The 22,394-nt window shown below is 29.7% G+C and overlaps 1 protein-coding gene across 1 annotated transcript in view; it reads right to left on the bottom strand.

The window, feature by feature from the left end:
• Window positions 1–740: 740 nt before the first annotated feature.
• Window positions 741–22,394, bottom strand: part of LOC113363122 (ras-related protein Rab-37-like) — a 41,321-nt gene continuing 19,667 nt past the window's right edge. Inside the window, exons 4-7 of the mRNA XM_026605605.1 lie at window positions 3,812–3,920; window positions 3,293–3,403; window positions 2,562–2,703; window positions 741–855 (exon numbers count right to left, since the gene is read on the bottom strand). Of these exons, the coding sequence (XP_026461390.1) occupies window positions 741–855; window positions 2,562–2,703; window positions 3,293–3,403; window positions 3,812–3,920 (477 nt within the window). The remainder of the gene's footprint in view (window positions 856–2,561; window positions 2,704–3,292; window positions 3,404–3,811; window positions 3,921–22,394) is intronic.

A 22,394-nucleotide genomic window follows, 5' to 3' on the forward strand; every position in this document is an offset into this window, starting at 1 on the left:
CCTATTTAAAAAAGAATATTACAATGTAATGGCTTTAATTAAATTATTAAAATAAATACACACCGTTTTGAATGCAAAATTGTAGGTTTTCAAAACACTCTAAAATTGTTTTTAAGATCTAACATATATCCTTAAAATTCATATATTTCTCTTTTTTTAAATATCTTGCACTTGAAATTCGCTTTTTGAAATATCATACGAGGATTGTTATTATTTTAGTATTTGACAAATTGCAAACCAACAAATTTAATTGAATAATCTGATTAAATCCATTCAAATGGATGGAAATGGAATGTTGATTCACTTGTGACTAATAATTGGATGGATGATTGTTTAAAAAACTTTTATATATGCATATATATCAATGTTACATTTAATAAATTATTGTACATCATAACAATATTATTGTATCGCATCATTATTACTATTATATTATAATTGGTCAACAATTCTATCTACATTTTCGTTTCAAACGACATAATACTGTTAAATAAAAGAAAAGGAACTACTGTACACACATATATACATACATTCTTATATATATATATATATATATATATATTATATATAAAATATCCTATCATACCTGGCCACGCTTTGCTGTGGCAAGGTTGTTATTATTTACGAACAAAGATCAACATGTTAAAGCTGGTATTAGTACACAAAACGTACCTTTACTCCATAATTTAATCATATAGACATTTTTAATATTTTATATAAATAAATAATTATTAAATTAATTAATTATTGCAAGGAGGACATGAAACTTTCTGCGTTTGCTCCCTGACATAGTCTTGTACGTTGAATCGTGGATTTTCAGGATCAGTAGACTCGTTTTTTCTATATTTCAATTCCCTGGAAATGAAATAAAGTGAATAAATTATAAAATTATTATATTAGAATTTTATGAAGTACAATAATATTATTGGTAATAATTTATGAAGTAAAATAATTTGGTTCATGCCACTTTTTAGAAAATTGTATTTGTTTTTGAGAAAACTTTTGTGCCTCTAAAAACTTTTGTACTAATAAGAAAAATATTTATAAAATCAACAAAATTATCGAAAAAAATGTTATTCAGAATTTATGAAAAAGCTTAAACTTTACTTGCAAAACCAATTTATTTTTATCCAGTGTAACATTTTTTTTAATTTTGGGGTCAATATGCTTTATTTTATTTTCTTTAATAATCTCCAAATTCAGTTTAGATGGAATCGGCAGTGCTGAACAAGGTCAGGGATACACAGGATGTGGCCAGGACCACATCGCATTTAAACTTGTTTATCTATTATCTTTTATTTAAGCTTGTTTATCTATTATTATCCATTTATACAGGACCACATCACATTTATTTTTCTTTGTCTATGGCCAGGACTATGCTGGATGAGGACAAGCTAGTGCTGGACCAGAAAAGGAAGGCACTGGACCTACAGAGGGCTATAAAGCACCAGGAGAGAAAGGCACTGGATCGCAGGAGTATGGCACTGGACAGGGACAGTATGACAATGGACCGGGCAAGGATTGCCTGAGGCATACAGAATACAAATCAAGCAGATGAGAGTGAAAGAAAGGAAGGCACTGGACCTAGAGAGAGCAATACTGGACCTAGAGAGAGAAATACTGAACCAGAAGAGAAAGGCACTGAATCGTAGGAGTATGTTACTGGACAGGGACAGTATGACAATGGACCAGGAAAAGATTCCTTTGAAGCATACATAATCCAAATCATGCAGATGAGACCGAAAGAAAGGAAAGCACTGGACCTAGAGAGGGCAATACTGGACCAGGAGAGAAAGGCGCTGGATCGTAGGAGTATGGCACTGGACAGGGACAGTATGACAAAGGACCAGGAAAAGATTCCGCTGAGGCATACAGAATCCAAATCATGCAGGAGAGAAAGGCACTGGATCGAAGGAGTATGGCACTGAACAGAGACAGGATGACAATGGACCAGGAAAGGATTGCCCTGAGGCATACAGAATCCAAATCATGCAGATGAGAGCGAAAGAAAGGAAGGCAGATGTGATCAGGACTATACTGGATTAGGACAAGGTAGTGCTGGACCAGAAAAGGAAGGCACTGGACCTAGAGAGGGTAATACTGGACCAGGAAAGAAAGGCACTGGATCGTAGAAGTATGGCACTGGACAGAGACAGGATGACAATGAACCAGGAAAGGATTCCGCTGAGACATATAGAATCTAAATCATGCTGATGAGAGCGAAGTGGGAACAATCTCATCGAATCTTAGAGAAATAGCCATACAAAAAGACAATAATTGGAAAAAAATAAAAACCTAGAGACAACATGCAGATAGAAGAGGACCCCAACAGGCTGTAGTAAGATCCCAGCAGGCTGGAGAAAGACCCAAATGCAGCAGATAACGGGAGAAGAAGACTCTGGACTGGGAAAAGGTCACACAGGATTGGAAAAAGAGGATTCTGGACTAGAAGACCATACTAAACTGGGAGAAGAGGGCAGTGGATAAGAAGAAGAGGGCACTGGACGGAGAGATATATATATATATATATATATATAATATATATATATATAATCATTCACCTAGCTATTGCCAAAAATGCCAACTCCACGTTGACTCCAGTTTTGGCAGAAGTCTCCATAAATGTAACATTGTATTCTCTTGCCAATCGTTCACCTTCTTCTTTCTTTACTTGTCTTTCAGGACCACAATCAGCCTTATTACCTAAAAATATAAGAAATTAAAAAAAAATACTAAAAATGAACAATAATTGAGTATTAATAACAACAATATACTTCTTGGTATAAAACTCAAAGCTTTTTGAAAAAAAAGGTGATGATATTTGGTTGAGATTTGTATCTGAGATGTATTAGAAGTTTTAGTTCAGAAGTTATGAATAAAAACTATTTGCTGTGTTTTATTTTAGTCAGAAAGTTTTAGGCAAATATCAGCAAAATTCTAAAATAAAGGAATAAAAAATGAAATGGTGATGATAAATAGTTGAGGTTTATGTCTGGTATGTATAAGATGATTATGTGTGTTTTTTTATTAACGTGTCTTAGTTAATTTTTAATTTAGAAATATCTGTATTGTATAAGTTTAAGTATGTATAAACTTTTGCAAAATCTCCTAAATTCAGGTAGCACAGCAAATTAGTTTTGTGTCTGGAATATTGGGGCAAAAATAGTGCAAATGGGAATGATAAACAACTAAGAGCAAGGATCATTTATTTGTAGTGGCTCTCACACCATGAACCTGGTTTCGAGCAGATTACCATGTATTATTATTGTATATATACATATTTAAGCATTACCTATTAACATGATAACAACGTCGTCCTGCGCATATTCCCGAATTTCCCCGAGCCAGGCCCGAATGTTGTCAAAGCTCGTCTTGTTCGTGACGTCATATAACAACAGCAAAGCTAGAAAACAATAAAAAATATTAATAAATATTATTTGTTATTTAACTAATTAATTATTTCATTAGAATATCTATCTATAGAACCATTAATTAGGTTATCCATCAACTTATTTACTTCATCAGACCATGAGTCTCTAATTTATTTATTTATTCATTTATTAGTTATTATTTATATACAATATTTATCTAGTTATTCTAAAAGTTATTCATTCATCTCCCCAATTACTACTCTTATCAGGATATTAATATACCGCAAAGTTCATGCTCCTTTTCTTTAGGCAAAATGCCACTTACACCTGCTTTTTTTATATACTTATCAATTTTATTTATTTATTCAACTATGTATCCATGTATTTATTTAGTTATCTATGTATCCATGTATTTATTTATCTATTCATCTAATTCTCACCGTGGGCGTCTCGGTAGTAGGCATGGGTCACACTGCGAAACCTTTCCTGACCGGCAGTGTCCCAAATTTGCAGTTTGACCCTGGACTGGTCCACTAGAACTATTTTATTCTACAAATAAAGAACGAAATAAGTAGAATTGAATCAATATTGGTTGTCAAAGATACGGCCAATATTGGTCGTTAAAGTTACGGCCAATATTGGAGACGTAACGACCAATATTGGTTTGCCAAGATTAAAAATTAAAAATGAAAATTTATTTCATGTTAGTTCTTGAAGATGGTTATAAAGAGCACGTAGAATAAAAATAATGGTATATATCAATATCAAATTTATTTCTAAAACACTTAACCTAAAATCTATAATTCCAAACATAACCTCAAATAAATAATATATAATTATATTATAATGATGAGTTATATTATTTCGGGCAGTAACACCAAGAAGAATGCAAATGATTGACTACTTGATAAAAACTCATAGAAAAAACAAAGAACACTGGATAAAGTGATGCTTTTAATACCTTCAAACATATAATAGATGTAGAATGTAGAATGTAGATGATTGGCAACTTCATGAGGAAAATTGGTGATAAAAATTATGGAGGTACGGCCAAGTGATGCATTCAAATCATGTAGGGGTCATCAAACTCTTATTCATGAATAGTGCAATAATGATAAAAAACGAAGAACACTGTGTAAAGTGTTTTTTCAAATCATGGACCTGCCATAAAAAATGCTGTTTAAGGAAAATGTAGATGATAGTGATAAACATTGGAGCAAATATTAAGAAAACTGGATTCTTTCAAATTACGGGTCTGCCTTCAGACTCTCAAATAGAATGAATGTGTTATTAGTTACCCGAAAATCGATGCCAACTGTCGATATAAAATTTCCTGACAAAAACGTTCCGTCCCTGAAACGCACCAATAGGCACGTTTTGCCAACTCCGGAGTCTCCAAGCAACATAACCTAATTTCACAAAATCCAATTTAAAAAAAAACAACAAATAAATTTTTATTTTTATAAATCCAGAACCTTTGCTGATAAATCGTAAAGATCCGGACAATTTTTTTGCTTCACGGGCACCCATTTGTCGCTATCAACACTTTCGACTTCACCAAAAGATTTGACGCTCCTGATTTTGGAGATTCCATAATTGATCAACTTCCTGGATTCTGCCAAAGATTTTATCCTTCTCAAATTCCGGCGTATATCAAAACGATTGGTCTTGGTGGAAAAAGAAAACTCTTGCTGCTCCTCCAGAATGTCTCCTGGAACTAAAGGGAATTGATCAACTCATTGGTCATTCTCCTGGTTATTAAATGCCAACCTGGTCTAAACTTTGGACTGTCTGGTGTATTTTGTGGCGTCACACAAGCAACAGGATGTCTGGTGGTCATAGAATCCAAGTCGCTAGGAGCTGATGAATTTTTTGTAAAAGCACCAAATTTACCAGATTTTTGGTTAGATATTGGGTTTATTGTGGCCCATGTGGGATATCTTTTCAATCCAACATTGCCAGGATGATTACTGTCATCATGTGCACTAGTTGCTGGCGGTGTTTTGTCTAAACTTATTGAAGGAAACGTTCTATTACCAGATAACGATAAATAACCAGTACTTGATACTGATGAACTAGTATCAGAAACCAATTCTGAATCTGTTTTATTCCTGGTTAAATACTGCTCATCCAACGAGTAGTTCTCACAGCCTGGTTTATCCAAATTTTTCTGGTTTATAGGATTTATAGTTGCCCACGTAGGATACATAGGTAAACTCCTGGAGCAAGTTGCAAATGAAGCTCGTCTAGTATTCAAATCGGGTTTCGGAGTAGCTATTTTTGTAGACATTGTTGGTGTTGTGATTTTAGTCAACGTAGGTTTGATGTAAGCACTGTTTGTTACAGCTGGTGCAGGTGGTGATTTGGTGGCATCTAAGTTTAAGGAACGTCGAAAATTTGTGTTGGAACATGTTGCAAACGAAGCACGACGTATGTGCATGTTTCTTTGTTCTGTGGATGGTCCAAAAGTACGTTTTGAGGTTGAATCCAAGTCTTGGTCATTCATTGTTTTGTTTTGGACCCAGGAAGGTAGTAGTTTTGGAGCAGAAACATCAATATCTGCTTGCATTGTGCCTAAATTAGCATCCTGGACGCGTGTTGACGTATCCAACACGCTACTTTTACCACTTTTATCCTGGTTTTCGTCTTCTTGCGAAGTGAAGGTCGCACGTTTCAACTTGGCTATCAAGACTTCATCGGTGGAACTATTAGAATCCTGTCTGCACGTTGCGAAGCTTGCTCTTTTAGCTTTGATACTGGCAAAACGTTGCTTGTCATCACTTTCTTCTGCTGGTGTCTTATTGAAACTGCTGGTTGTGCATTTTGCAAACAGAATACGTTTAGACTCCTGCTCGCTGGGCTTCGTCTGGGTTGGTTCTGGCTCTTGTTGGTTTTGTTTTTTGGAAGCGGTGGGAAAATGTGCAATGGAACCTCTTCGGAAATTTTTGTTGCCCTGGAGCAGAAAGAGGGGAAATAAATATTTGATGTTTGGTTTTTGAGTTTAAATCAATTTTGATTTAGGACATAAAAGAACGTACCTGGTTCATAGTTTGCAGTTGCGTTTTTGAAACTTTTTCTGGAAACTTTTAGTCACATTTTTTTACGTTTTACACATTTTTTTAAAGACACATATTTTTGCTATTTTTTAAATATCAACTATGTCCGTTTATCATTAATGAAATTAAAGTGAACTGACACACTTCTATATATTCTTTTTAAGCTGAAAATGCAAACAATTTGATAATTTAAATATTGTTATCACTTATTTTAACTGATTTAGATTTTATGTTTTTATGTATGTGTTTAGTTTACTTAAGTGTCTTCAGCTGCCTCATTATTTATTACATAGCAACTGTAATGCTTGCAAATGTTTACTAAACCTTTTGTACGTTTTAAACCAATTGATTAATATTAATGGTGCATTTGGAAAATTTGTTGAAAATTAGATCATTTTGTAATTTATCTAACAATATCTAACCCTACAACTACTCGTCATATTTAAAAATATAACAAAACGCTCAGATAATAATAAATAAATGCACGCCGGTTCCTGTACTTTGATTAATATTGTTTCTATCACGCATAATACGCAAAAGACGTCATAGCGGGGTTTTTCTTTATACTTTTAATATATATATATATATATATATATATATATATATATATATATATATATATAATCTGTCCTATCGACCAAATTTCATTTAGTTCGTGGTCGGAAAAGTTCTACTAAACAGTAATTGGATTAGAAAGTACCTTTCTATTTAGAAAGGTTCTGATAAAGTGACCAAAGGGATTCTATTTGCACATAAAACATAAACTAGGTCACATTAACCGGAATAAATGAAGGAGAACGTATAATTAGAATTTTTATAGAAAATTTGCTGATTATCCAATATTTGCTTAGGAGAACTGTAACGATGGGAAAATAAATAGACAGGGAAGATTTTGAAGATTAAGGGATTTTATATGTATATATATATATATATATATATATATATATATATATATATATATATATATATATGTGTGTGTGTATACTAGCTGACCCGGCAAACGTTGTTTTGCAATAAAAATATTTCTAGTTTAAAATGTTTAGTATAACTAGTTGGTATTGGTATTTTGCCTTGAGGCAAGTTACATGAACTTCCCGATATGTTTAAATAATCGACGTAATCAATAAAAAATAAATTAATTTATCAGTTTTTAAAAGTATTCCGAGTGGATTTATTACACATATTTGAAAACGAATGAACACGTTAACTCGGAGTATTTTCTAAAAGCAAATTTTCACAAATTATTTATAAATGATCCAGTTTCCGTAGGACTTTAATTGTTTAGTATGTTCATTAAGACCAAGTACTCTATCGTTATACGAAGTAAATCGTCTAATTTTAATTTTAACAAAGGTCAAAGAAACTACTCATTCTCTCAAACTTTGATGAATTTTTCAGATTAAACTACTTGTCGTGAGGTCATAATATTACAGTAAGTTCTATAAGACCATGATATATATCGCCAAAAAAAGTTCCATAAAAATCGGCTTAAATTTTTTTTTCAACAGTTAATTCTAAGAAAACGGCTTGGTAGATTTTTACCTAAAACTAATCAATATCATTCCCAACTAATATCTTTCGAACAGTTTTTGATTTTTTAAAATCGATTCGGTAGTATGGGCTTAAATGTGGACGAAAAGCTTATCACTTTTTTTCAAATTACAAAGAAACGGCTCGGCACACACACACATACTTTTTCCAAATTTGATCTCATTCCATTCAGAATGGCTTGAAACGTAAAGTAAATAAAATTAATGGTCTTTAATAAGGTCAGTTAAAAAACACTACCTGACTAAAATCGTGGTAAAAATTTTTTGAAAATTTTACGAAAATTTAGTGTGGCGTGGATTTTTTAATTTCGCATTATGAAAATTAAAATTGAAAGAAAATTGATATCATAATTTTAAAAAAAGGTAAGGGTGGACAACCCTTGATAAAAATAAATAGATTTCCGAAGTATAAAGAGTTTTATGCATTTCTGAATTGCAAATTATAGAAAATTGAAGTAAAGAAAATTGATTCCAAAATTTAAAACAAATGTCAGGGGCGGACAACCTTTGATGTATATATATATATATATATATATATATATATATATATATATATATATATATGATGTTTTAGATTAATATCAAGCAAACGTTATTGCTTGAAATTAATTCCTGTGTACGTTGAGGTTTCCTTCAAATATGTATATATATATATATATATATATATGTGTGTATGTATATAAATGTGGAACAATATTATTGGGGTAACTATATTAGGGGTTGTTTACGTTTGAATGCCTTTGCAAAATCAGGTTCAAAGAGGGTTTATAATCTTCATAGATAAACATTAATATATATATATATATATATATATATATATATATATATGCATATATTAACCCCCCGAGGCAACCCTGATAGCTCCTCACATCGTTTTACCTATTTGTTATTTTTTAAACAATGTACGCTTTTCGAACGCAATTTTCATTAAAGAATTTTAATTATACAAAAATATGTTGTAAGACTAAAATATACATAATTTTACATGCTTTAATTTATCCAAAGATTATATTAAGTTAAAATAAATAGTTTTTAAGTTATAAATTAAAATATAAAAAAGTGTCCCATGACGTGGCGGCAGTCACATAAAGCAGTAATAATATTTACTACTGAATGAATTTAGGACATTTTTTTACTTTTAGAACTTATAACTTAAAAAATAGTTAAAGTAGCTTAATATGATATTTGGTTTAGTTAAAGATAAATAAATAAAGATCCATAATAAATTAAATATTTCGAAACTTTAGTTAAAGTTAAAATTATGTTAAAATTTAGAACTAGGTCTAAAATTTACAACAGGATCTAAAAGTTAGAATAATATCTAAAATTTAGAGCAATTCTGAAATTTAGAACAATATCTGAATTTTACAAAAATGTCTAAAATTTCGAGCAGTGTTTAATATTTTATATCTCTAGATCTCTAAAACAAGATCGTAAATTTAGAACCATATTTTAAATTAAGAACTAGATGTAAAATTCAGAACCAGGTCTAAAATTCAGGGCCAGGTCTACAACTTAGAATAAAATCTAAATTTAGAATAATATCTAAAATTTAAAACAAAATCTAAAATTTATAACAAAATCTAAAATTTAGATCAATATCTAAAATTTAGAACAATATCCAAAAATTCAGAACAATATCTAAAATTTAAAGCAATATCTAAAATTCAGAAAAGATCTAAAATTTAGAAAAAATCTAAAACTTAGAACTGGTTATAAAATTTAGAACAATATCTAAAATGTAGAGCAATATCTAAAACTTAGAACAAAAATCAAAATTTTAGATCTCTAAATTTAGAACAAGATCTAATATTGAGAACAATTTCTAAAACTTAGAACAATATTTAGAATTTAGAACAATATTTAAATTTTAGAACAAAATCAAAAATTTAGAACCATGTCTTAAAGTTAGAACTAGGTGTAAAATTTAGAACAGTATCTGAAATTTAGAAAACTGTCAAAAGTTTCGAGCAATGTCTAAAATTTTAGATCTCTGGATCTCTAGAACAATATCTAAAATTCAGAACAAGATCGAATATTTAGAACTATGTCTTAAATTAAGAACTAGGTCTAAAATTTAGAACAAGATCTAAATTTAGAACAATATCTAACATTTAAAACAGTATCTAAAATTTAAAACAATATCTAAAATTTAGAACTATGACTAAAATTTGGAATAAGTCTAAACTGGATATAAAAGTTTAGGTCTAGGTCTAAAATTTGAAGCAAAGTCTAAAATTTAGAACATAATCTAAAATCAAAACAATATTTAAAATTAAGAACAATGTTAAAATTTAGGACCAGGTCCAAAATTTAGATCAATATCTAAATTTAGAACGAAATCTGAATTTTAGAACAATGTCTAGAACTGGTAACAAGTTCTGACATTATCTATTTTTAAAAATCTTTTTCATTTATATTTTTAAGTAAAATTTGATATCACTACTGCACGATATCAGGTTATCTATAGTGCGGGATTGGAACTCACAACCCTGACCACACGATGAAGTGCGCTTAACCGTTGAACCATGGAACACCATATATATTATATAAAACATTTAACTGAGTTTTTAGGATACTAAAACATTAATTTTATACTTCGTTTTATAATAAAATCCAAAATTTTAACATAAAGACACTCCTATAAAATAAACATAAAAATACCCATATAAAATACTTGTAAACTTGTCATGTTTCAAAGTATTTTCTCCGACGCAATTATTTTTTTGGATTTATTGCAGAAAACAGTTTTATAAGATAATATTGTAAGAAATTGTGTTATTATTAAGTTAGTGGAAAAGTTATATAGAGTATTTTTAAAGCTGCAGCAAAAAATTTAATAAAAATACCTTTTATTATAACATGAATAGTTGTACCTATCTATGCCATTCCAATGCAGTTTTATATACATTTTGCATGATTGGGCAATAAGATGATGTAGGGCAAGATTGTACATAATTTTGTTGGCTTTAATTTATCCAAAGACAATATTAAGATGCAACAATTGATGAAAGAAGTGAAAAAATTACCTTTCTTTTAATATTTAGCAATTTATCAAATTTAAATGCATTTTTTGCACATTCAGCATTTTAAATGCATTACTTGGGTAATGAAATGATGCAAGGCAATATTATATAGAATTTTATTAACTTTAAATTGTCCAAAGGATCTATCAAGCTATTATTATTAGTTTTTAAGTTATAATGTAAAAAGTAAACTAGTGGGGTGTATGGCATCGTGCCTTAAGGCAAATTGCTGGAACTTCCCGTACCGTAACGAAATGTTCGAGGAATACTAAATGTTTTCAAATAGATTATTATAAATATTGTAACATTGTCTAATATTTATAAGAATTATATAAACTGAATTGCAAAGTTAAAATTATTTGTTTAAGGTATATTAGAACTTTAGTCAGAATTAAAAATAAAATCTGAAATATTTTCGATATACAAAATGAAAATATAAATGAAAAAAAAAAATAGAAAAAAGTTGAAACAAAATTTTTTTTTCCAAAATCAATTATTTTGTTAAGACAAGCAGAAAGTTCTTTGAATCATTTAAATCGGACGCTTAGTTCTCTCAAAAACTGCCATTTTTTACACATGTAGCTCCGTTTCTTCGAAATGACTGGGCCTGCCTTTGCCAAAAACTAATAAACACTTTTCCCAATCATTACTAATTAAATGTTTTTTAGATCATTCAAATCGGATGCTCCGTTCTCTCAAAAACTCGATTTCTATTTTCTGCATTCTTAGCCCTTTATCTCCGTAATTGCCGGACCTGCCTTTGCCAAAAACTATACAGCGCATCTCCCTATCAATAGGAATCGAATGTTTTTTGAACCATTCATATCGGTTGATCCGTGCGCCCGAAAACGTGTCTGGAAATTTGTATCCATACATACATACACACACACACATCCATTTTTTCTGAGGTATGCCAAAATGTTCAGAAACCTTCAAAACGTCGAGAAATGTAAAAATTTTCAATATCGATTTTCGGCCCATTACAATAACTTACCCTACGGGAAGTTAAAACTAGTTTGCTTTTTTAATATTTGGACAGAGGCTTGAATAAAAACATTTTATTATATAAATAAATGAAAATATAAATGTATATATATATATATATATATATATATAAATGTATTTTTTAATTTCGACTTTTCCATTTCCAGAATAAAAGAAATCGTGTTTATTTAATTCTAATTACAATTAAATATTTATAATCGAGTTTTTCAGTAATTACTTTATATTTTAAGGGTTTTTAAAAATTCATACAAATTGAAGAACACAGAAAACGAATTAAATGTTTGCAGGGAAAAGGATAATTATATATATATATATATATATATATATATATATATATATATATATATATATATATATTTATACTAACTGACCCGGCAAATGTTTAGCCAGAAAAAATACTTCTAGAGATTTTTTGTATAAAAACTCTCTACCTGATTGTGAGTGTGGAACTGTATGGTATATAAGTGAAAGGGACAGCTCATACAAATTATATGGATGGTTTACCCACTGCAAAGCATGCCACATATAAATGATCCTGGGGCACAGTACAGTGATAGTCATTGCAAATGAAACTGATTTCATTTATATTTAATTGCACATAATGGGGCAAGTTTGCAGTACAGAGATCATAACCTAGCGTTGTCATGGCAACGCTACGTTATGCTTATTTCTTGGCAGTAAAAACTGTAAAAATGTCCATCTATTTGCTGTACGATCAGGCGTATTCGATTACTACAATAACTATTACGAAACAGGGGTTGAGGTATGAGAGTAAAAATTTAGGGCCTTTGAAAAAAAAGAAAATTGGTTCTATTCAAAAAAAGTATTAGGTTTTGATCAGTGGTGTTGTGCTAATATTTTTTTTTGCCGGAACGCTAAAATTTAAAATCCAGTTCATAAACCGGTTCAAAAAATTTGATATATTTCGATAAGAACTCACAAATCTAATATATTGACTTCTTATATAATTAACTCTATTATATACAGCTAGTTTATACATTAAATTGTACAAGGGAATCATTGAGTACATAATTAATATTCTTCAATAATATTAATTATATTTATTCTGGTATTATTTGTATTCATTAAAACCTACATGTATTTATTATGATATAAAAGTACTCAAGATTTACAATACTTTATAAGACTTAACCTATTAATATGATAGATAACTTATTACCTATCATACTATACTATATTATTGTATATCATAGATAGATATCTATTATCTATCATATCTATTATCTATCATCGTGTGAGATACCTATACCGTCATTAACTTATTATATACCTACATACCTTTTACTTCCTATAAATACTACCGTCTAATTTATATATTCACCTATATTATATAGGTTTACCTTACGCCCTATGTATTATCTCTACCTATCTATTGGCTATACCGGGAATTGAACCCGGGACCTCCGCGTGGAAGTCGTGCACCTTAACCACTACCCTATCGGGTACCCCCATTAATAATATAATATGGGACGCACTGTTGTTTCCGCGGGTCATTTTCTAATTAATTAGGTAATTAATACTAAGGTGGCGCGACGACACGCGAAAAAAGACGGATGTTTGTAACGTTACGGTGGTGTAGTGGTTAAGGTCGTCGCGTGCCACGCGGCGGACCCGGGTTCGAATCTCGGTAGGGTTAATGTAGAGTGTAAGGCAAATTATAGATAATAGAATATATAGTAGATATAGGTTAGGTGTATTCGGTATACAATGTAGGGATTTGAGAGTATATGTTGAAATATAGCGTATGGTATAGATGTAAGGCGTGTAGTATAGAATGCAACGTTTAGTCATACGTAAGACTATAAAAATACACGAATAGGAGCATATGGTTTAGGTGTTAGCGTATAAGAAATGCGAATGTATATAAGATTTAATTTATAAATATTATTTTTTCTATAAGAATTTTTATCTCGGTATTAAATATCTAAGATATCCGTTAAGGCGTCGATTACACCTTGTTGTACGATTGTGTGCACTGTGCGACAATACACATAGAACTATAAATTTTATTAAATGTTTGAGTAACTTGTGCGAGCTGAAATTCTTAAGATGTTCTTAGTCTCGCAACTTACTGAATTCTAAAAATTCTAAATTTAAAAATATAATATAAAAATTATTATACCGCTGTCTGGAAGGGACGGCAATTTATAAATATACAGACTAATACATACAGAATTTGGGAAATATAATTGAAGAAATATTTAATTTAATTGCATCTTTTACTATTATTTGCATAATATTTAAAAAATATGTTAAAAATTTCATTTTAAAACAACAAATGGGAAAGTAAAGATGAATGCATACAATTCGGCCCTTACGATATCAATTAAGAAACGTTTAAGATGCAATCTCGGAAAATTTGGGTTGAAAAACCAAGATAAGGTACTTTTACCATGGATGATATGTATTCATTTTTTTCTGATTTTGTTATACCGTAAAAGACTTCAATTTCTAATATAGTGTCGAAATTGAGACTCATAATTTTATTTAAAGCAGTTCTACATTTAGCATCGCTCATATTAGTATAGGATATTAAAATATTGTTGATGTGGGTGCAGGGCAACGTCTGTTGGGTCATCTAGTCAGTGCCGGCTTTAGGGTAGGGCGAGGTGGGCGACCGCCCTGGGCGCCGGCAAAAAGGGGCGCTGCAGGCGCCCCCCGGCTGATGCTCATAGTTCGAGGTCTGCTTAGTCGTCTCGTAAATTCCCTAAATTAAGCGTTTTTTTAGTCTATTGTCAAAACACATTGTCCTTTTAACGTTTTGGTAAAAAAAAAGCTAGCGTTATTGTAGCGAAGCGTAACAAACTCAGCTCATTCGCATGGGATAGCAAACTTGGCCACTTGGCCAGTCACTCGAAATGGCAAAATCATTGATCACATAATTACTAGTGGCCCAGTGCAAACTCGCATTGATAATTATCCGAAGAATGATGCAGGCCGACATTTCTATAATTCTCATTTCACAAAAATTTTTACAAACAATGAAACAATTCAGCGCCGTTGGTTAATTTACTCCGTTTCTAAGGATCGAGTTTATTGTTTTTGTTGTAGACTATTTGATAGTAGCTCAACGTCGAACTTAGTATCTCAAGGGTATAACAACTGGAAATACTTGTCTAAAATATTAAAAAATCATGAAAATAGCACTTTTCATAAGAAGTTTTACTTTTTCATGGATTGAAGCTGAACTACGATTAAAAATAGAAAAAACGATGGAATAATGTTTTATCTAGATTGATGCATATCACACTTTATTTAGCCGAAAACAATATGACGTTCAGAAGCACTTCTGACAAACTATATACGCCAAATAACGGAAAGTTCTTAGGCTTTGTACAAATACCAGCGATTAGCTATGAAGGGTGATATTTCAGACCACTCAGCTTCTGTTCATCGATGGAAAATTCTAACCGATCACTTGGGACTATATACTATAAAAAAGCACAGTGACAGTCGTTGGGAAGCAAGAATAAGTAGTGTTACAGTAGTCCGTTATCAAATTAGTACTATCCATGATGCTTTGATTACTTTGGCTCTTGAAACTTAGAAAACTGATGTTCAAATGTCTCATGAAGCTACTACTCTAGCCGAACAACTAAAAGATTTCAGCTTTATAGTTTCATTGGTTGTTTGGTATGACATACTTCATCAAATAAATGTTGTAAGTAAATCTCCACAGTCAACAGATATGGATCTTGGTAAATGTACACAAATGTTGAAAAAATGCTGCAATTTTTTGGAAGACTACAGAAATACGGGCTTTAAAAGCGTTATTTTAACTGCGAAGGAATTGGCTGAAGAACTAGAAATTGAGCGTCAAGCTGGTGAAATTGCATGCGATGACCCTATAACTACTCCAGAAAAAAAATTTGAGGTTGTTAAAAATGTGGTTACTCCCATTTTTGTTTTAAATTTTATCAACGATTTCAACTTACAAGAACTGTATCCAAATGTATGGATATCATTGCGAATTTTATTAACTATACCTGTAACGGTTGCTAGTGGGAAGCTTTTCAAAGCTGAAGCTAATAAAAACCTATCTTCGATCAGCGATTTCGCAATCTAGATTGACAAACTTAGCAACTGTGTCAATTGAGAACGAAATTGCTGAAAACATCGACTTCGACAACCTTATAAAAGAGTTTGCTGATAGAAAGGCCAGAAAAGTAAAATTCTATTAGTGGTTCTATTAATGGTTATCTTTTATAATAATTTTTTTCTAATAAACGGTTATTTCATTAGATGTTTTTCTTTTTTCCAAATGGGTTTGAATTGCAGGTGAAGGGCGCCGTAGAAATCTCGCCCAGGGCGCTGGTAGTGTTAAAGCCGGCCCTGCATCTAGTATATATATATATATATATATATATATATATATATAAATCATACATGATATTTAAAGTAGAAAAATAGAAATAAAACATAAAGAAAAATATCGGAAAAGACTTAGCTGGACAAGTATCAAGTGCACAGATGACAACAAAACAATATGTATAACATGTTGTATATATATATATATATATATATATATGTGTGTGTGTGTATGTATATATATCCCCGATCCATAATCTATCTCTCCAGCAAGATTTCCCGGTGAGTTTTCTCAAAAAAATAAATAAACTAAAGCACATCCTCCTATAAGGAAAATGAAAAAGTCAGAAAAACGTGCACACTCGTTAACCTAATTGGAAATGTGTATGTGCGTGTTATCCTTATATACATTTTTCTTTCTTTTCATTTCATTTCTTTTCGTTTTTGCCGCAAAAAATATTATTTTTGATATAAAAATACGTTTAAAGACGCAGCAATATATATATATATATACATATTTCGAGGAAAATTAAGAGATGAAAGGAAAGGCAACGGGAAAAGCAAGAGTGGTTGCCAGTAAGGAGTAATTAGGAAAGAAATTAATTTTGTAAGTATATATATAATATATAACAGTAATGGTCAACGTGGAGCGCACGACCCACAAAAGGGCATTTTTTAAATTCAGGTGGGGCAAATTAAAAAATGGCACGACTTTAACCCATTCGCTTTGAAGGTAGATATTTTCGATAATTTAGATATTTAATATCAAGCATTTAAAGCAGAATCGTATTTAAAACTCAGAGGAAAACATCTCGAATTGTTTAGTAACGACATTAGTGAGAATTATTCAATTCTTGCCGCAAAGAATAATGATGTACACGCACTGCATTTCACCATTCAATCAAAAATTGCTGGCGATTTGGTGACATACCAATGATTCCGACTGATCTTCCGTTTGACTTTAAACGATTGCAATTTCCAGTTTGCCTTGCGTTCGCAATAACAAGTCGCAAAGCCAATCGCTTAGTGTTTGCGGGATAAATTTCAAATAGATTATTTAGAAAATCATTGTTTTTCACATGAGCAGTTATACGTTGCCTGTTCACGAGTTGGAAAACCATCCGCTTTGTTTGTGTTAACGTCAGACCAAAAAACAAAAAATGTGGTTCACCAAAGAGCACTTCAATAAAACGGATAATTTGCGGATTCACTTTCATTTACTTAGAGAAGTTCAACTAAAAAACACTTCCTTTTTGTAATCAAAACAAATTCATTACTGTTGTGTAATAAAATCATTTTTTTTCTTTTCAAATATAAACCAAACAAAAAATTTCTTCTTCTTTCTCACAAAACCATCTGGTGGCGAAACGGAGTTCGTCGGATTTGCTAGTTTACTACAACTATTGGAACTTTCAAACCATTCGATTAATATGAAAGATGCATCCAACAATTTTGTTTAAAATTAATCAATCTACAACATTGTCTTTTACACTAATGCCTTAAAACAACCCGGTATACTCTGAAATCGCATTTGAAAACGACAAATCCCTCAATCGAACACATATACGTATAAGTTACGTTTTCGTTTCCAATAAGAAACTAATTGATTTTATGTCACACATTTCGAATGTCAAAAAAGTCATTTCCGTGAAATGGAGCTGAAACTTTTTCTCTCGTTTAATAGAAAAAAATAGTGAACGAAAACAAGATTTTATCGATGACATTCAGATGGAAATTCACACCAGTAAAAATGAATAAATAGGACAGGTTTAGATTTACATAATTAAATTAATTCTATTATTTATTTATTTATTTTAATATTATATATTTATTTTTGCCATTTATATTTTTAACTTTCCGTAGGGTAAGTTATAGTAATCGCAAAAAAATCGAAAATAAAATTTTTTATTTATCTTTACGTTTCAGAGGTTTCTGAATATTTTGGCATACCTTAACAAAAATGAATGTATGTGTGTGTGTGCGTGTGTGTATGTGTGTGCGTGTGTGTATGTGTGTGCGTGTGTGTATGTGTGTGTATGTATGTGCGTGTGTGTATGTGTGTTCGGATACAAATTTTGTTTACATTCCTATGGGTTCCGTACAAATGCTTATCCGTTAGACGGCGTCGCGGCGCTTACGCGCTTCGATATTTTGTCTCTATGCTGTTAAAGCAATACGATTGCTTTGAAAAAAGTTCAGAATTTCCAAAATATTTCAAAATACACTTTTTATTTCTTCAAAAAGTCTTTTTTTTTCAAAAATGTTAATCCTTTAAAAAAAAAAATTTGGTACGGGAAGTTCCAGCAATTTGCTTTAAAGCACGATGCCATGCGCCCCACTAGTTAGTAAATATATTAAAGAAGAATAACATATTAAAATTACAATATCGTATTGCAAACGGTGCGACCTGTAGAGCTCGTTGAAAGTGATGCCATGACGATATCGGATTTTAGTGTGTGACTAGTAACGTTTGAGTAAAAATTAGTGATAGAAGTTTAAAATTAGTGAGTGATAGAAAAATAGAGCTATATATGAAATGAGTGACAAAGAAATAAGTCAAGGATCAAAAATAATTGATGCCTAAAATGTGTGAATAACACAATGTGATATGTAAAATGTGAGTTAAAATGTGTGAGTAAGTAATATGAATGTGTGAACAATATTTAAGATGAGTAAGTAATATTTAAGATAAATTAGTGACATATAGAAGAAATTATATATGAGATATGTGTAAAATAAATGAGTGATGTTCATAAATGAGTGATTTTAAAATAAATTATTGATGAGGCAATATTTAGGATAATTTTTAAAAAAGATAAGATATATGAGATATGTGTAAAATAAATAAGTGATGTTCCAAACAAGTAAGTAATAACAAAATAAATGAGCAATGAGAGAAACGAGTAAGGTACAATATTAATATTAACACTCGCGAATTCCGAGATTTATATGAATTTTGCCGCCGGAGCGGCGACATCCGAATCGAAAGGGTTAAAAATGATTGAATAATATTTAAAATAATTTGGTAATACTCGACGCAAATAATGTATGAAGAAAATGAGTAATTAAATGAGTATATGAGTAAGAGAATGAATAATGTGCAAGAAGATGTGAGCAAAATGAAGAGCAAATGAGTGAAAAGGTAAGAGAGTGATTACGTGATGAGTAAGCGAACGAAAGAAAGAGTAAAAGAGTGATTAAATTAATGAATAAGCGAACGAAGGAAAGAGTAAGAGATTGATTAAGTGAATGAGTAAACGAATGAATGATTGTGAGAGCGAATGATTGAAAAAGGAAATCAGTAAGTGAGTGAGTGAATACTGAGTCCGCTAATGAGTGAATGAGTCCGAGAACGCCATCAATTACCCCCACCACAAGTTTAAATTAGAACGCGAACAAATAAAGTTTATTCTGTTTACTTAACAAATTAGTCAAATCTCAGTATTTGAGTTGTACTTTTGATATAATTAGGGCGAAAATCTAAGTAAACACATGTCGAATAATACTGGGAAACTATCATTGAAACTTTCAAGGTGATTCAGAATATTATGTTGGCTTTTGGCAAGTTGCATAAAACCCCTAAAATTAAATACAAAATTGTGATTGATTGTAACATGACTCGTCAGACGATTTTTTTAGACATTTTGGACAAGCAAGACATTTGAACAAAAAAACATAAATATATACAAAATATACAGATGTATTCATAAAATTCGTATTTTTTCAATGTTAAAATTGAATAGATTTTTCAATTAAAAAATAAAAATTATGTCTGAGTAATTGTATAGAATCGAATGATCGGATGTATTTATTATATCTCTTGTAACTTTGTATCCATTAAAAATAAATACCGTTTTCGGCGAATATGTACAAAATTAAATTATGCACAATATTATCTAATATTTTAAACTCTACAACAACTAGGTGTACTCTAAACTCACATTTAAAAATCGTTTTGATTAGGTGTAATTACTTTAGCGTGCATTTATTCATATGTTTCTGTCAATTTTTCAACTATTCGATTTCTTTGAATGATGTATTCGGTAAATTTATACTAAATTAAATTATCTTCAATTTTGTCTAATAATTACAAAACCCTACAACAATTCAGTATACTCATAAAATCCAATATATTACAAAAAAATACTCAAAAAATGAGAAAATGGGATTTTAAACATACTTAGTTTTACACAACACTATTAAGTTTTAACTTAATTATATTAAGTTTTTTATATAAATCACTAAAATCTATTTTAAAATATTAGAACTAAATTTTAGGATAATATATTTAGGATATATTATTAGTAATACCACACTTAATACATTTTTATACATTAAACAACAACCACAAAAAATATTCTTCATGAACACTTGCAATTTAAAAAAAATTTAATAGTAGTATTCAAAAATAAATATATACTAATTATGACGTCACATTGTTTATAAATCTCTTATTTAATATTTCCATTCAATTTTATATGCTATTTATTATTATTTATATTTTTTTTAATTAAATAACTTACATACCTCTTACTACAAAAATACTGTTTTTTAATTATTGCAAAAAATTGTCAATTTTTTTTTTTGAAACTTTAATCCAACAAATTGTAAATTTTTATATCTTCATATTGTTTATTAACCTTTATATTATTATTCGAACACATTTTTATAAATTATTTATTGTTATTTATATTTTTATTTAATTTAACTCACATACCACGAACTACAAAAATATCGTGCCTTATTTGTAACAAAATTTTATTTTATTTTTAATAGAATTTAATAACAAATATAAACAAAATATGATGTCATATTGTTTATAAATCTCCTTTTTAATATTTCCAAGCAATTTTATTCTTTATTTATTAAAATTTATATTTTTTAATAATTTAAATAACTTACATGCTTCTTTCTACAAAAATATTAATTAATAATTACAAGAAATTTAAACATTTTATTTAATATTTTATTCCAACAAAAAGTAACATTTTATATTGTTTATTAACCTTTATATTATTATTTAAACACTTTTTCAAATAATATTTATTATTATTTATATTTTTTATTAATTTAACTCACTTAAATACCATATATATTAAAATACTGTGCCTTAACTTTATAATTTATTTTTAATAAATTTTAACAACAAATATAAACAAATTATAATGTCATATTGTTTATAGATATCTTATTTAATATTTTCATGCAATTTCATTCTTTATTTATTTTAATTTATATTTTTTAATAATTTTATATCAAGTAGTTCTACCAATTTTTTGTTTTGAACCTTTAAAAATTTAGCCACAGGTTTTCACAAATATTTTAAAATTTTTTGACCTAATATTGTTGATAAATCTATTTATCAATCACATAATTTTATTTTTTATTTATTAATATTTGATTTTTTATCCAGGTCACAGTGAAAGTTACCCACTACAAAAATACTTTGCTCTAACTTTTACTAGAACTTTACGAATTTTATTTATCACTTTTTAACAACATATATTAACAAATTATGACGTCACATTGTTTATAAATCTCTTCTTCAACATTTCCACATAATTTTATAAATCATTTATCATTATTAATATTCCTTATTAATTTTTTTCAATATAAACGTCCCGAATTCCAAAATTCAGTCCGAACCGTGCGAATTTCAGAATACAACTTGTTGAAGCAGATTTTCCGTCGATGAGAAACTTGTATATATACATTTATATATAGGTGTTTTTAGAGTATATATACATGTATATATAAATGTATATATACACAGGTATATATAAATTTAATGTTAAATGTGCGCATGCTCCATAACATATTATTTCACTTTCAAAGGTAAAAGTGATTCTGGAATCAAAGCTACCCTTAGAAATAATATATATATATATATATATATATATATATATATATATATATATGTATGTATATATATATATATATATATTATAAAAATAAAGAAAAACCACCCTATTACTCTTATAATTTGTTCAAACAATTATTTAGTACATTTGTTATTATATTTGGTACATTTTTTTAGCATTTTGCTAATAACTTTTA

The sequence above is a fragment of the Ctenocephalides felis genome, unplaced genomic scaffold (genome assembly GCF_003426905.1).
Source record: "Ctenocephalides felis isolate EL2017-DRISC unplaced genomic scaffold, ASM342690v1 CF-g0.4_SCAFFOLD_00845, whole genome shotgun sequence".
Lineage (NCBI taxonomy): Eukaryota > Metazoa > Arthropoda > Insecta > Siphonaptera > Pulicidae > Ctenocephalides > Ctenocephalides felis.